The sequence below is a fragment of the Medicago truncatula genome, chromosome 7 (assembly GCF_003473485.1).
Source record: "Medicago truncatula cultivar Jemalong A17 chromosome 7, MtrunA17r5.0-ANR, whole genome shotgun sequence".
Classification (NCBI taxonomy): Eukaryota; Viridiplantae; Streptophyta; class Magnoliopsida; order Fabales; family Fabaceae; genus Medicago; species Medicago truncatula.
Window position 1 is genome coordinate 36,283,940 of NC_053048.1, and position 16,683 is coordinate 36,300,622.

The window sequence follows — 16,683 nt, forward strand, 5'->3', positions numbered from 1 at the left end:
ACTAAAGAGTAATTTTTGTTTGATGATGTTTATTACAATCATTTTTTTTTTTGGGAACTTATATTCATTTTATTTATTTAATATTTGATAGGTGTTGAGTTATAGAAGATGATAAGAATGCATTAATTTTCAATATACCGACTCAATAATGTTTTAAAAATGTTCTGCTTCATAACTGGATGATGTAGGGTTATGTTATAGTTCTGTTTCTCTTGTCTTCTTCCAACGTGGATATCAAAATAATAATGCATGAAAATGACATAGGTGGTTAGGCTTTTTCTAAATCAAATTAGTTTATATTTAAACTTATAAAAATATCATTTGGTTAGACGTGGAGTGTAAAGCTTTTAGGAATTTTTATGACTCATCTTTCAATTTTGTTCTCCATTACGTAACACTTTAATCTTATTATTAAGACTTGCATACCTCATATATGCTTTGGGAAAAATATTATCCCTTTAGTATATAGTTTAGGTTCTCCACTAAGCTGAATTGGTAATGTACTAATGGTGTGTGCTCTTTTTGCTGCCTTTGTTTTTTTACCACTTTTTCTTCCATGCAACTTGAGAAATTACCACAAATTTAGAAAGTCGATTTGAAGCTGCTTCTAGCTTAAGCTTTTGGGCCAGGGCTGCTAAAAGAGGTCAAAGACAAAGAAGTGAATGTGGAATTCAATTCAAATTACAATAAATACTAGCAAAGTGACCAAATAAGAAAAAAAGTGTTCCACTATTAACATATTTTTATATCATTTGCTTTTGACATTTTTTGCTTCCTAGCATCAGATATTGTTGACTTTGTACATAGAGTTCAAATGGTCATGCTAAGCAATATCATGACTCATAGATTCATGAATGTTGCGTTTACGAGGATTAGTTTTGCTATCCAAAAATATCTAGCGGCGCAGCTTGTTGTCCGTTTGTCTTCTATATCATGTATAATTAATCATTGATATATAAATATAATCATCACTAATTAGATAAAAAAAAAAAATCAAAATCTTCTATTTGATAGTTCTATGCTATAAAAAAATATTGAGTTGAAATTGTTTTTTACAAGGAAAATGCCACTTTTTATCTTCATGTTAAAAATTACCGTGGTTTTTGCACTGCTTGAATGAAATGAAATAGAATAATGCATGGTAATAGAGACCCTACAGAAACATATTTTTTAATGAACTCAATACTCACAAGTAACCTAATTTAATTACAGTTTCTTCATAAAAAGTAAAATAATAGTTTTGTTTTTATGACAAAATAATACTAGTTTTGTTTTCGTTTATATCATATTTGGTTTGGTTTTGTGGTTGAGAAGAAAAAGTCGCTCAACTCCCATGGATTTTGGTTGGTCTGTGTCTAACGTCCTTTGCAATGGTTTGAAATCTGTAGGGTCTCCCAAATTTAATGTTTATGTAGAAAAATGGAAATTAAATTATATCATATATTTTAAGAAACATGCTGAGATATTAAAAAGGGATAAAAATATGTTTGGCACCAACCACATCTAAATGACATCCTCATTAAACGTTTACTATAAAAAAAGTACAAAATATCTTTTGCACTTTAACATTGGTATTCATGATATATATAGTTTTGTAAATATTGATTTTTCCTTTTGCAAAAAGAAAGTTGGTTTTTCCATAGCTATTATTATTTGCATTTATTTTACACTTCTCTATATTTAATCATATATTTCTATTATTTTTTTATGAGAGCATTTATTTCCTGAAATTTAAAAGAAGTTTGAAAGAATTGTTTTAGACAAAATTAGAAGTTCGTTCCTTTAAGTTTAATCTTTACTTTGGATTGGTCCTTTATGATACATTTTGTTTGCATTATTAGACTTTAAATCAATCATCTTCTTGTTGCATTGTAGTTTATATTTTGTGATTGTGTGAATCACAAGTTTTGTTGCACAATTAGATATGAAGAACATTCATGTGTCAATTCATCACACTTCACACTAGAGATAAATGACTCGTTATAAAAGATTTATAAATTTTAACCACTACTGATGAATGCAGACGTTATTGTGAACAATGAGATATTTTGATTTTAAAGTCTTCAGAATCTAGATTTAAATAAGAAGTGAGAGGAAAAATGATATGGACATATATGATGTATCTATGTAAATTTTCTCAATATTAAATTATCACACATACTTTATTTTAACGGAACTCGTTAAAAAAGCTAACACTAAAAGTATAATGTAACATAAATAATCAATTCGATAAAATAAAAATTTAAAGAATCAATCCACAAAAAGGTCAAACTTAAAGGACAGTGGAGGTAATTTGTCAAATTTTTTATTACACTATTGGAAGTGTGAAAGAGTTTTTTCATATAAATTAATTCCAATAATTTCTCAGCTAGTTGTTGAGTTTTGTTAAGGTGCAATGCCAAAATTGGGTATATAACCTTATCATCACAACTTCACAAGGATGATAATTAAATAAAGCAAATAAGACAATAGTTAAATGACACACAACTCGCACATAATATAATAACATTTTATTTCCTAAAAAAAAATATATTACATTTTATATACGCACATAATAACATTCATAAGCTCTTTTCCCCTAAAAAAACACTCATAAGCTCTTTTCCCCTAAAACAGACATTCATAAGCTCTTTTATATAAAAAATAATAATAATAAATAACATTCATAAGCTCCACAAAAAAAAAAAAGTTTAAGAACATTTCATAAATTATTTTGTTTTGGATATTTGGGTAAGTATTTTATGTTGCATGATAAGCACAAGAACTGTACACAAACTCTCCAAAATACCATACCATAAAATGGAATAAAACCAAAAGTAGGTATAAGCCTTCACATCAATGATTATTTCATTAAACTATATTCAACACAATACAAAACTTGATCACTACATGGTTAATAATAGAACCATAGAGTGACATCACTCTTGCTTAGTAGACACCTTTTTTAATGTTTTCATGTCAACCTTATAAATTATGTTTGTGTAATGCAAATTCCTTCATTGTTTATTTTTTATAAAATATACCCATCTTAGTACCAATGGGAAGCGAGTGAGGCTGCTAGATTCCCAAAAGTGAGAGAACTAAGGTTCGATTTTCGACTAAGAGAGATATCCACATTTAGTGTCTAACACGTCTCGAATAAAATTACCTCCAACAGAGAAAAACTATTTTGAGAAAGAAAAAAAATAGCCATCTAAGTTATAAAGAAGCTACTGAAGTACATAAGATCCATTATGAAGATTGAAGAGCAGCTTTTATCACAACATCTCTAGATATGATACAGTTCAAAGGCAGACAAATATTACTCTAAACTATAATTACATAAGACAAGCCTCTTTATCCCCTCACCAAAAATTATCCCTAGTTTGATTCTCTTGAGAGTAAATTATCCTATAAAGAATGGCATAAACAAACCTTGTGCTGAAAATAATTTACAAGAGACTGCTTTGCTTTGTCACTTCACTATTTTCGGCCTCAAAATTGACTCCTAGGATGACTTCTTATCCAATTCAGCAGCCAGTATGCTTCGATTTCCATTGCGATTGTATGTTTTGTCTCAGAGGAACTCCATAGATGCTTTGAGCCTAAATGTACCTTAGCGGATTCTTAACTATAAACCGAACATACACCAATTCACATCCAATACCGTTAGCCACACATTTTTGTGCCACCTTCACATCACATGAACTCGCCTTAAACACAAAAATAGAGAAATCCAAAATGATTCACCTCTGTATCCCCTCTTTACACCAACCTATTCCATTTATATTGTTCTATATCTAACCACTTCTTGGAAGTGAGTCCTGATGGGTTAGTTCATAGTTTGCATTTGCAGGTAGCTGATTCTCACTATCCACAATATTTACTTTCGAACAAAGGAAGAAGAAAGAAGATGTGTATATTGAAATATGCCAAAAGCTGTAAAAACATTTCAAAAGAAATCAAACATGAGAGAATAGAGATCGAGAAGGTAAAAATTGAGAGAGGAAAAGGATAGTAATATTTAATACCTATGCCAAAACCAGTAAGTTTCACTGGTTTCAAGTGTCCAGCTTACTATTGCCATTGACAGTGCAGAAAAACCAGCTAAGGCAAAAGGCCAGTGGTACCGTCTTAGAAGTGACCCAACAAGATTACAGAGCCATCGCTTTATCACTTGTAAACTGCAGGTAAAAGTCATCACTGATAAGTTATATTGAGGAACAACCTCGTTAGTAGTTACCTATGAAGCACTCACACATACACAGACACCTGGTACGACACTACACTGACACGTCGACACCAAAAATAATTTGAGAAAATTAAATATTTAAATGTAATTATATTATATGTGTCGGTGTCGTGTCGGAAACCAACATGTGTCTGACACGGACACGCCTTTGATGCGAAGTGTCAGTGATGCATAGGCAGTTACATGAGATCATACGGTGATCGGCCATGAAACTTTTGTTGGTTGGAGAGAATGAGGGTTGATTGACAACAATGGATAAACATGAATAGGCAATGAATCCATGAATACAAAATATGAAAATAAAGTGTAGTGCCATCGATTGCTACTATGTTGCATGTAAACCAATACAATATTGTATTCAGCAAATTTACTATTCATGTACAGAAAACTTACCAGTGAGAGAAATCAAGTGAGAATCTAACTGAAAAGGAAAGGGACCTATACTTTGTTGACAACTCTATAACCCATCCAATAAGGAGACCAAGCGCACCAATCACTATCACAAGAACAACATTGGAAGACCTGCATGATTCACGATCAATAAATATGAAAAAGACACATTTTTTATGGTGAGTATATGTGCGTATGTGTCCATGCACGCACGCATACGTGTGTGAATATTCAGTCTATTTGTTCATTTACCTAGTTGCATTTGTTACAGCCATTAGGGCAGTAAGGATAGCAACAGCTGTGTGGATTGCCCTCTTCAATACTTCATCAATAGTAGCTAGATAAAGAAAAGTGCTAATTATAGCCATGAAAGAGAGCCAGAAGTCCATGAACTGTAAGACATTATAGTTCAATGCACACCAGGCACCTACGTCACAGGCATGATATAGTCCACTCGCAATTCCACTGGATGTGAACAAAACCCATTCTGCTAATGCCTGCATAATAAAAGATATTATGGAGTTTCTAAACCAAAAAACGGTAAACTATGGGTTGCATACAAAAATCTATATAATAAAATAATAAGTTAGAAAGAGTAACAAAAGTAAAGAGAAAGAACGACCTTCTGCCGAAGGGCCCAATAGGCAGGAAGTATGGCCGCAACATTGGATACAATGAGAAAAAATGATTGTCGTACATGCCCTGCACCAATTTTCAATAACTAGATTTGAGAATAAAATATTATGTAATTTGTCTTGCATGCCATGTTGTGAATACATATTCAATAGAGAATGCATACATTTGACAAATGAATCGAAAATGAGGAGTACATAATCTTTGGATTTTAACTGTATATATTTAGAATGAAATTGTCGAACACTCTTGAAGGGTTGAATTTAACTTATAAGTGCGCCATTAATAAGTAATTAATAAATAACTAATAAACACAAACAGATACGTTTGTAACAGAAATTACTACAAAATGTATCATAGTTCAAAAAGAATCAAAAGCACTAATACCCACGTTCATAAATAATAAATGGGCAAAATTGCACTTTTGATCCTTGACCTTAATTTATTTTAACACTTTAGGCATTTATCTTTGTTGTGTCAAAATTAGTCATTTATGTGTTTACACCGTTGGATCAAACCGCACTATCAATATTATTTTTTTCAAGAATTTTTCAAACTCATGGATTTTTTTAATCTATACATCAAGAATTTTCCGAGTTTTCATGCGATTTCATGAACTGAAGAGAGTTTTGTGTTGAAATTCAAGCACCCTGAAATGTCTCTCACTCAAATCATCTCTAGATGAACCATCTTCTATAAACTGACTAAGAGATTCTATTCAAATAATCATTGCGATCAGAACCCCTTAATAATTACAAAATTTCATTGAGTAAACTTGGAGAATTTTGTGTTCAAATTTAAAAAAAAATTAAAAGTAGTATAAAGGACTAACTTGACAAAGAAAAATAAAGAATCTGAGTTAAAAAGTAAATTAAGATAAAGGACCAAAAGACAATTTTTCCTAATAATAAGTTACACAACAGGAATAATAAAAGTCATGCTTTATATAAGTAAATAAAATACACTACAAAGCAATAAAATCACAAACTTCATCAATCTCAAAAATTAACAAGCACCTTGATGTGTTACAATTTCAACGCTACAGTCAATGCCTCCATGGTTTCGATCACAAGAGCAAAAGCTGAGGACAACAAAGTAAACGTTTAAAATGAAGAATTCCTTAATACATCAGGAAATAAATGGAAAACATACATAACCTAGTCTCAACAAAAAATTAATCCATTTCAGAAACTCTATAACATTCCATCTGAATTGTATTCCCCACAAAAATCTCAATCACTACAAAGGACTTCTAGGTAACATTTGGCACACAGATAGGACAAAATGAAACAGCCTGCTCTGTTATATTCTACATGGTTCCACCCCGTTTATTAGAAGAAAAAAATATACTATTTATTACTTTATGTCCTGTTCTGCTTTACTTTTAATATGCACCAAGTATAGAACAAAACTCATGTTGTGTTATGTTCCTGTGTATCAAATGTTACATTATGGCTCTTGTCTAGCAATTTAAAGGAAAGGAAACGGATGGAATGTAAATGGAACAAGCAAAGGGTTTAAAATAAACCTGTATGATGTCAAGCCACTTGCATCAAAAGAAAATTTACAGTCCCCATGAGAGGAACAATGTTTTGGGCATCGTTCAAGTGAAAGAGACATGACAGTTGTCCCTTTAGAAGGATCGCTTCTGCTGGTATTAAGATGTCTAAGACCAAAACCCCAAGTTCCTTCTCTAGCATACATAATATAGAAATTGATCTTGCCATCACTTGAATCATATAGCATGAAAAACATAGATGTATCGCTTCTCCTTGTCTTGTTAGCATAATAATAGTCCCAGCTAATAAGAGACGGCAATCCACCAAATCTAGCATAAACTTCATAATTGATCTTCACATCTGAGGATAGTTGCACATGAATATTTCCTCCGGCAGCACCACGAGGAATGTCCAAAAGTAAGTAAGTCCAAATGTTACCAGGTTCTCCATTGTACGATGAGTTACTCAAAAGCGTTTCAATGGGGAAATTGGCAGAAGTATAAGATGCTCCAGAACCAACCGGTAAATAATATGATTCAAAGGGAGTTGGTCCTCTCCGTACAAATGTCTACACAAAACCATTTTCGTCATGTTAATAATTTATATCAGTGTATTTACCTTCAATAATTGGCAGAATAAATCTTGCAAAGAATACTACCTGAAGCGTGTAGATATCCATTGTACAATTTGGTCCAGCCTTCCCAAGCGAACATTGAAGCATGTGGGATTCCACCGAATAGCAAGCCGTAACATTACTATCCTGAGTGTTTACAAGATTGATCGGTACGATAGTAATGTACCAACGACCAATTAATGGTGAATGAATAACCAGCGGTGCTTTATTTAAATCACTGGAGTAATCGTATACAGTCGCTGAAGGCATTGCACCATGGCGAACAAAACACATTAAACCAACATCATTTGCACCAGTTGTTTTGTTTGAAGATGTACCACTGAATTTGACATCACTTGCCATAACTGTAAATTCTTCTGCCACATTTATTATATCCAAGGAGAAGATGTTTGGTACACCTTCGTGAGCACAGAAAGTTTTCAAATTACTTTTGCAGGTCATCAAATTTTCCAACATTGTGTTGTTTTCTGTAGCCTTCAAAGCATTATTGACATCAGATGGTGTGCATGAGAACGGATAAACTGGACTGTTACAGAAATTTCCTGTCATCATTGAATTTGTGCATGCTTCCACGGTTATATTGGCACCAAAGGAGTACGCTGGGCCTCGGACAATCTGCAGAGGTGGAAATATTATTAGTTATAAGCTAACATTTCTAGAAATAGCAGTCTACTCTTTTGGCAATTAATCCACTTTCTAAGTTTACAACGCTCAACTATTTATACTAGCTTTATATGAAAGTTGGTTGGTATATAGAAATGATGTGTTAAACTAGATATACTGAACAATTTCTTATCTGAATTGGACAACGAATTTAGTTCAAATGTCAAGCCCTCGGCATATAGGACAGAGAAAACTCCTTACGGAAAAAAAAAAATGCAAGTATTACGATAACCAAATAATAATGACAATACACCTGTAGATTAGAAATCATTGGCTAAAAATCTTAGTATTACGATAATCAAATAATAATGACAATACACCTGCCAATAATGGTTCAACATTTAATTTAATTTGGAATAGTATTATTTCCAGAAAACTTCAATTAGTTGTGTATCAAATTGTGTATATAATAAGAATAGTATTACTTTGGAAAACTTCTTGAATAATGGGGAAAGGTTATGATAAAATCTACCAACAAAATCCGGATTCTAAAGAAACAACAACTATCTTTTGTATGCACAGTGACATGAAATAGAAATGATAAAAATTGTTCCAATGATGGAGCGTACATGGAAAATTCAGAACTAATTAAATATAATATTTGCATAATAGACCTTACCATCTTCGACTGTGTCCTTGTAGGTCCAATGCCATTGAAAAGACCAATGAACCAAACACCTGGAGATATCTGAACAGTAATTTGTTATGTTTGCTGTCTAAGAAATTAAAAAAGAACAAAAAAAAACTCGCAACTAACCGCTCCCCAAGCAACATAGATGTTAGATATATAAAAGAAATTATGGACCGAACAGCTTAAGCTTTTAAAAGGATTGGTCCTAGACATATTGCATATCAAAGCCCCTGTGACCAAGTGGTTAGGCGATTGAATCTTTCTATCCCCATTCTTTATAACAAAAGTTGAACTTCAGCATAAGGCAGAGTGGACATTTGCTTTGTTTATGCTTCAAGTCTAATATGCCTTAAGATGTAAAAACTCGTGTTGCCAATAACTTAACTTTTAATTGAACTGAATCTTGACTTTAGGAGTTTAATTTTTAAGCAATTATTTCTATGTCATTATAACCATAAGGAGACATTGAGCTAGATGAAGCGAAGCCAATATAAACAAATAAAAACAATATTGTTTATCGTGGCAAATAGTAGTTTGTGCAAATTCTGCTATGGTACAGTATTATAGCGTTGCTGCCACTATTTGACAACACTTTGTACTAAATAACTTATCATGGAACGAAGTCAACTATGGTTTAGAGTTATAGAGCTGTTATACTTATAACCACTATTTGACAACACTGAGTAAAAGATGATGCTTCCAGCGCAAAAAAAGACCTAAAACAATACCTGATTGTTTGTCAGTTTCAAAGTGATGTTTTTCTGCATAGGAAAGCACTGCTCCACATCTAAACCATTTATCCCTGAAGAAAATGGGGAACAGAGAGTAATCATAATAGGAAACTGAAAACAAACAGTCAAAAAGGAAATCATGTCTCTTCATTCTTGTCAAGAAGGGATAATGAGAAGGAGAATAAGCGAATGAGGGATAAGAATCTTAGACTGCAGACATTAAAAACAAAATTTGTATAAATATTATAAAATACAAATATTAAATTAAAAGAGTGAGTGGATACTCTTTTAAAAAACAATTGTTCGCGTAGTATCCAACATAAATACATGTCCAACTCAGAAATAAACAACATGGCTTCCTTGGTCTCCTACCTGAGACAGCTGAATCTTTCAAAGTTATGTTTAAGGGATCTGGCTGTGGAGGACCTCCATCTCTAAAGCATATTATTGGCAGTGTGCTCATTGGAACCTTTTCAATTTTAGACACGTCCTGAAAACAGCATATGCATGAAGTATGAACAAAAGAAGGCAAACAAATAACAGAAAGATAAGATTGTGATCGGAACTCCGTGGAACTTTTATGCAGCATAATCGGTAAAGACAATTTTCATCAGAACAAATTTTACATTAAGGGAGAATATTATAAAAGGACGTATAAACAAATATTTTTTCTCAGATAAATAGAGAACTATATCATTTTCAATTATACCTTATGTAATATGAGCTGTTTTAAAACAAGAGATATCAAAGTAGAAGAATCAGATATACTTACAAGGTCTACATCTGAGTTCAGTGATATAGATATTGCAGAAAACCATGGCGGCAAATCAACTGAAGCAATAGAAAACATAAACAAACAAGTAAGATCATCCACAACTCCAAAACTCCAAAAAATATCAGAAAATGATATTTTTGTGAAAACATATATGTAATAATTTTCAAAATAACAGAACTCGCAATGGAATCACCAAAGCATAAGGAAAAATAAAATTATCTTATTCTATGATATCATCTCACACTTGTTTCCATCTGAACTTTTTTACACACCTGATTATTATTCCTTTCTTGCTTATATAAGGATTCTGGTCATATTAGTTAAATGTAACAAATTATCACATCACAGATTAGAGAATAAGGCTCTGCTTGGTAAAAAGAAGCGGATAGCTGATAAGCTAACTAATAGCAGATTAGCTTATAGTGGATAGAAATAAGCTATCAAATTGACTTTATTAGTCTTTGGTAAAATTAGCAATTGAACTAACAGATAAACATGAAATGACATAAAAATATATTTTTAATATTTAATATACTTCAACTAAGATAACAAGGGTAAAATTGAGAGAAAAAATGAAAAGCTATACACTATAAGCTTATAAGGAGTAGGTTATCCGCTATAAGCTTGAAAATTGGCTTTGCCAAACAAAGCCTAAATTACAAACACCACTCAAAAAAGATTACATCATATGCTTAAAGTCAAAATATGGTTAACCCCCATGGATTGACCCTGGTGGTGAAGGCTCGAGACCTAAAACTGTGTTCCTCTCTGGGTCTCAGGTTTGAGTCCTCCAGGTGACAACAATTCTTGTGTTCGCCCAATCCATACAGAGTTTTGCTCTGACTTGGGTCGGGCCCCCAGCTAGTGGACGGTGGGATTGATCCCCAAATAAGTCGATTCTTGGGCCGGATACCAAGTTTCCAAGAAGGGAAGGAAAAAGAAAAGAAAAGAAAAAAAAAAGACAATATATGGTGCTTCGAATTGTTATGCACTTATGCTTAAAAGCCTAGAGTGATAAACTATAGCAAGATAACCTACTTATCAATCTCAGAAAGTCCTTTAAAAGCATAATTAACATTAAACACAAGATTCATAATTCCAATAACCATCATAGCCAAATATTATACTATAATCAATCTCTTAGATTTCCCCTAAACATAAAAACAGACTAATTGTGCAATCCTCATAGACTTTGCAGATGAAGCAAGTAAGATCAAATCCAATTCCAACTCAATAAAATTCACACTAAAATCATGCTTCTTCACAAACAACAACAACAACAATAAATGAGTAAAAGACAAAAGGGTCACAGTAAATTGAGTTACAAACCTCTTATATAGCGCAAATCAAAGGGTCTGAGTCTAGTATGAGGGTAGCTGAAGCTGGAAACAATAAAGGTTTCACCTTTAATGCTGGATTCACCATTTGCAGAGAGTAGAAGCACAACAAGAGTGAGAATCAAATTGAAAAAACTCATCTTTTTACTCACACAGTTTTTCTCAGATCATTTCATGAGATTGACGCAGATGAGTATTACTTCATTAATTAAATAATAAAAAAAAAAACATTTTTCTTTTGTTGCGATGAAAAGAACATGAGAAACATTTGTCACTGAGAATGTTTTAGACCCTGTTGACTCATTTTGAGTTGACTTTCGTCTAGTTAATGCGGTCGAATAATACAAATAAATGGATGTTCAATAACACAATTCATTTAATTAATCAAGATAATTATTTTTTATAATAAGAATCGGAAGAATTATTATCTATTTTTATTTATGAAATTATAGTACATTCTTATATTTAAAATATTTTTGACGAATTTTTCGATTTTATTATATGATGTACTTCCTCCGTCCTGCAATAGATTACCCATCTTAAAATGTGTAATTTTGACCTAACTTATTTTGATCATATTTTTCTACTAATATACAAAGATAAATAATATTATAAGATGTCGTTAGATTTGTCTCGATGAGTATTTTCAAAATATCAAATTTTCATAATTTTTTATAATATATTATTCAAGATATTTAAGCTCAAAATTATGCATTGGCATACGTAATATGATCAACTGTGTCAAATATTATGGGACAGAGGAAGTAAATTTTAAAGGAGAATGTTAATGAGTATCATTGGTTAAAATGTTAAAATAAGTAAGTTTGCATTAAAAGGTGTTGTAATTATTACTAAAACAATAGTAAAAACTTACATTTTTAAGATAAAGTTTAGACTTAATTACTCTTTTGGTCATCGTGTTTTGGCCTACTCATTAAAATTGGTCCTGCCCTTTTAAAACAGAACAAAACGATCCTTCAATTATCATTTTTGTTGCATTTTTCGTCCTACCTCCTATTTTCAAACTCCAGAAACGCAGAGAAATGACAGTTTTATGCGGTTTTAGACCTACCCCTATGCTCAACCATGAAATCAACAATGAATAAAACATGTGGGCACGAGGAATCTATTATATTCAGCACACTAACCAAAAAAAACCTAATTTGAAACATATCTTAGAAATTAAGGTTTTTTTTTGTTAGTGTGTTGAATAAAGTGGATTCTTTGTACCCACATGTTTTATTCCTTGTTTATTTCATGGTTGAACATAGGGGGTAGGTCTAAAACTGTCATTTCTCTGCGTTTTTGGAGAATAAAATGGGGGGTAGGACGAAAAATGCAACAAAAATGATAATTGAATGACCGTTTTGTTTTGTTTTAAAATGGCAGGACCATTTTCGTGAGTAGGCCAAAACACGAGGACCAAAAGTGTAATTAAACCTAAAGTTTATATTAAAAGATTCTTTAACCAATGTCTTAGGTCTTAAGGCACTCGTTAACCGAACCAATTTTAAAAGTACTTGTAATGAAAGAAAATCAACAAATCATTATCACCTTCTAAAATGAAATTAGGGTGCACTCAAAAATGGAATGGTACCATTACCAACATCAAGTATTTTAAAGGAACACACCAACCTCAAGTATTTAAAAGTAACACGGATATTATTTTTAGCAAAATGTAAAGTAGCACGTATATTTCTTTATTTAAGATAAAGTGCAGAGATGGTTTCATTATATATCTTTTTCTCTTTTGTAGTTTTGTGTGTCTTTTTGAATAAATAAAGTAGTTTTCATATTTTTTTTCTCTTTATTTTCTTCTTTCATATTTTAGGCATGTAACTATTTGAATTTGTCCTCATGAGCTTAGCTCATTTGGTAAGGGATAATGCACAATTTGTGCAGAGGTTGGGGTTCGAACCCCAAACACCCCACTCATTCATCTTAAAGGTGAATTTCTCTGGTCATTAGACTACTTGACAAAAAAAAAAAAAAAAAATTGAATTTTGCATTCATATAAGAGAAAATTTTAATTTTCATGTTTATATTTATAGTAATGATTTGATAAAATAATAAAACATTGACTAATCAATTTGAATTCCAGTAAAGGAAGGGGGGAGAAGACTTATGCGTATCCTACTTCTGTTTGAGACTATAAATAAAAAATAAACAAAAAACTTAAAAGGTGTAACCATATGAAAATTAGTACACAATATTAGTATAGTATTACGAAATAAATTCAAGTGCTAAATTGTCCTAAAATGTTGTTACCCTATATCATGAACCCTTTCAGATACCATGATATGATTCTCATTGTCCCCTTCTTCATCATCAAAAAGTACTCCTTGAGTCCGCATTTATGATAATTGCTGGAATTTAACTGCATCTCTCTTTTTCTTGCTGAACAATGCAAAATCTGCAACGCAAAATCTTAATTTGTAAGCTTATAAGCTCTAACTCGCTAGTGAGAGGAAGAAGTAAGAGAGATAATGTCTTGAAATGGTTGGAAGAGAACAATCAACACTTCCTTTCCAAAGCATTGAGCATTATGGAAACAAAAAATTTGACCGTAGTGTACTCTAGTTTGCTCACAATTCGCATGGCTAGCTTGGGTCATATTTTTGTCATTTACAAGTCTCATGCTCTTTTTGGATCAGTTGTGAATTTCTGATGTCAGTGAGATGTTTTGTAGTTGGTTTACTCTTTTACTCTCGACGACGGTTAAATATTATTCGCTAACTATCTAGTGGAAGTTAATTGTCGTTGTGTTATGATCATATAGCAGAAGAGAAAAATACAACCAACCTCCATTTAATTTCTTCAAAGTCAAGCAACTCATCAATCTAATAACAAATGTCCATAATCCCTTAGCATTTGTTGTAAATTTGGTCATATGTTCGTTTTTAACCATCATTGATGTTCTAATAGAACTAATAGGGTTGTATTCACATCATGTCACCTTACATCGGTTGCTACCTGATGTGAAAAGTAGTTTCTAACTGATGTGAAACTTATTTATGTAGTAGGTACACTTCATTGTATAGTAGATAAATAAATTTAAGAAATATCAAAACAAACACACAAGATAATTCCACAAACCATTTTTCTCATAAGTGAGCAAGCCACAACCCCAATAAAAAAATCAAATTTATTCTTTTTGCTTATATGAAATGACCAAAAAAGTAATCAACTTAAATCTTATTAAGAAATTAATCATTACAACACTTGATGTCAATTGCTTCACAACTTGCTTGAATTAATTAATAAAAAAATTATTAATGACATAAATGATACTACTTTGTCCCTAAATATAAGAACATTTTAGTAAAATTATAAGAATTAAGAAAGTTGATACTATTTGTATTAAATTTATTTGTAATTACTATTGTTTTTACAATTTTATCCTTTTAGAGAAATGATTAGTTTATATTTTCAACATGTTATTTATTGTTGATTGTAGAAAAAGATGTATAATAAATTGGGGAATGTAAGTAATAAAAAAAATAATTAATGTAATTGGAAATAGCAAAAGGGTCTTATAAAAATGAACAAATTTTTTTTTAAAAGGGTCTTATAATTTAGGGAGAAAGGTAGTAAAAAAAATGGATATGTTATTTTAAATGAAAAAAAGGGAAACATTTTATACCAAAAAATAGATATTATATGTATTGGAAATTGTACCATTTCATTTTTCAAAAACTTGATCATTGATTAATACTCCCTCTATTTTTAAATATAAGTAAAATTGATTTTTTAAGTTCATTTATTTAATGATGTATGTGGTCCATATTATGAACCACATACATCATTAAATGAATGAACTTAAAAAATCAATTTTGTTTATATTTAATGACGGAGGAGTAAATTATATCATTAATTTTTTAAATCAAAAAAATAATTTTGAGTGTTAGATAAATGGGTGTCCTTAATATGTGTGCAATTGGTTAAAGGTGACTAAGTAATAAGACCTGAATTGTATTTCTTGTTTGCTTCAAGCAACCATTAACTTGTGCGATTCCAGGGATACAAATTGTTTACAGATTGGAGACTATCTCTTGCATTTCATAAAGCAAACAATTTACCATTTGCATGTAGACAGAAAAGGTGAATCACTCAATCCAAGTTGTAGCCTTGTCGTTGTAGTACATGAAGTATTGTCGACCATCCATATCAATCTCTCTCTCAACTAAAAAAATTGTTGTATTCCGTTTTTGCTCTATTGGGGATAGGTTGAGCTGAACTAGATTTTGCATAAATAGATGTGGCCTGCATTTTTTGCTCTATTATCTATCATAGCTATACGCCTATACTATATGTGATTGCATGCCACCATTTTTATTAAGCAGAACCATATAAAAATTATTACAAAATATATTGTACATTCTAGTGCTAATGAGACCCTGTAAAAACTTGTCCTAACATGTTGCTCACTAAATATGTGAGATATCGCCACGAACCCTTTCAGATACCATGCCGTGATTTTCATTGTCCTCTTCGTCGCCGTCATCAAGAAGTGCTCCTTGAGTCTGCATTTGAGATAATTGTTGAAATTTAACTGCATCTCTCTTTTTCTTGCTACATAGTTTCTTGCCATTGCACCAGCACCAACTGCGCCCACCGAAGAAAATGCCAAGACAGCCGGTGTTTTCTGTACTTGACAGACATTATATCACATAGTCATCAAATTGAAAAAATGGAATAAAAAGAATGATTTCATCTAAGGAAAGGAACTCACATTGGTATCAATATTGCTGCTTGCTCTAGGAAATTCAGTGGCAGTTGTTGAATTTGAGTAAAAATCTGCAGTACAAAATCTAATGTGAAACAACATTTTTAAGACGTTTCGAATACGATACGATGAGTTCTTAAAAAATTACCGTGGTTTCAGCTGATGACTTTAACAAACCGTTTCTGTTTACGGGTAGCCACTTCAAACGTTGGCAGCAAAAGATGTTGTTCTTCTTGACCATTAAAAATGTTGCCTACGTTTTGAAGGAAGCTATGCCTGTAGCACCTACGAGTTCGACTCCTACTGGAGCGAATAATAACGGTAAGGCAGCAACCCTACTGCTGCTGAGAAAGCTGACCCAGATAAACAGCAAGCCATAGATATTGCTCTATGGAAGGAAAATGACTACCTATGTAAGAATTATATTCTTAAT

General features: G+C 31.8%; 1 protein-coding gene across 1 annotated transcript; it reads right to left on the minus strand.

The window, feature by feature from the left end:
* Positions 1-3,198: 3,198 nt before the first annotated feature.
* On the minus strand, positions 3,199-11,836 carry LOC120576922 (uncharacterized). The gene is made up of 13 exons (XM_039827631.1): positions 11,517-11,836; positions 10,185-10,243; positions 9,785-9,902; positions 9,410-9,483; positions 8,670-8,738; positions 7,412-8,002; positions 6,783-7,321; positions 6,271-6,335; positions 5,244-5,323; positions 4,874-5,118; positions 4,625-4,753; positions 4,011-4,163; positions 3,199-3,918 (listed from the first exon to the last, which is right to left on the minus strand). The coding sequence occupies exons 1-13, from the start codon at positions 11,662-11,664 to the stop codon at positions 3,780-3,782; spliced, it is 2,409 nt and encodes an 802-aa protein (XP_039683565.1). The 5' UTR covers positions 11,665-11,836; the 3' UTR covers positions 3,199-3,779.
* Positions 11,837-16,683: the final 4,847 nt, after the last annotated feature.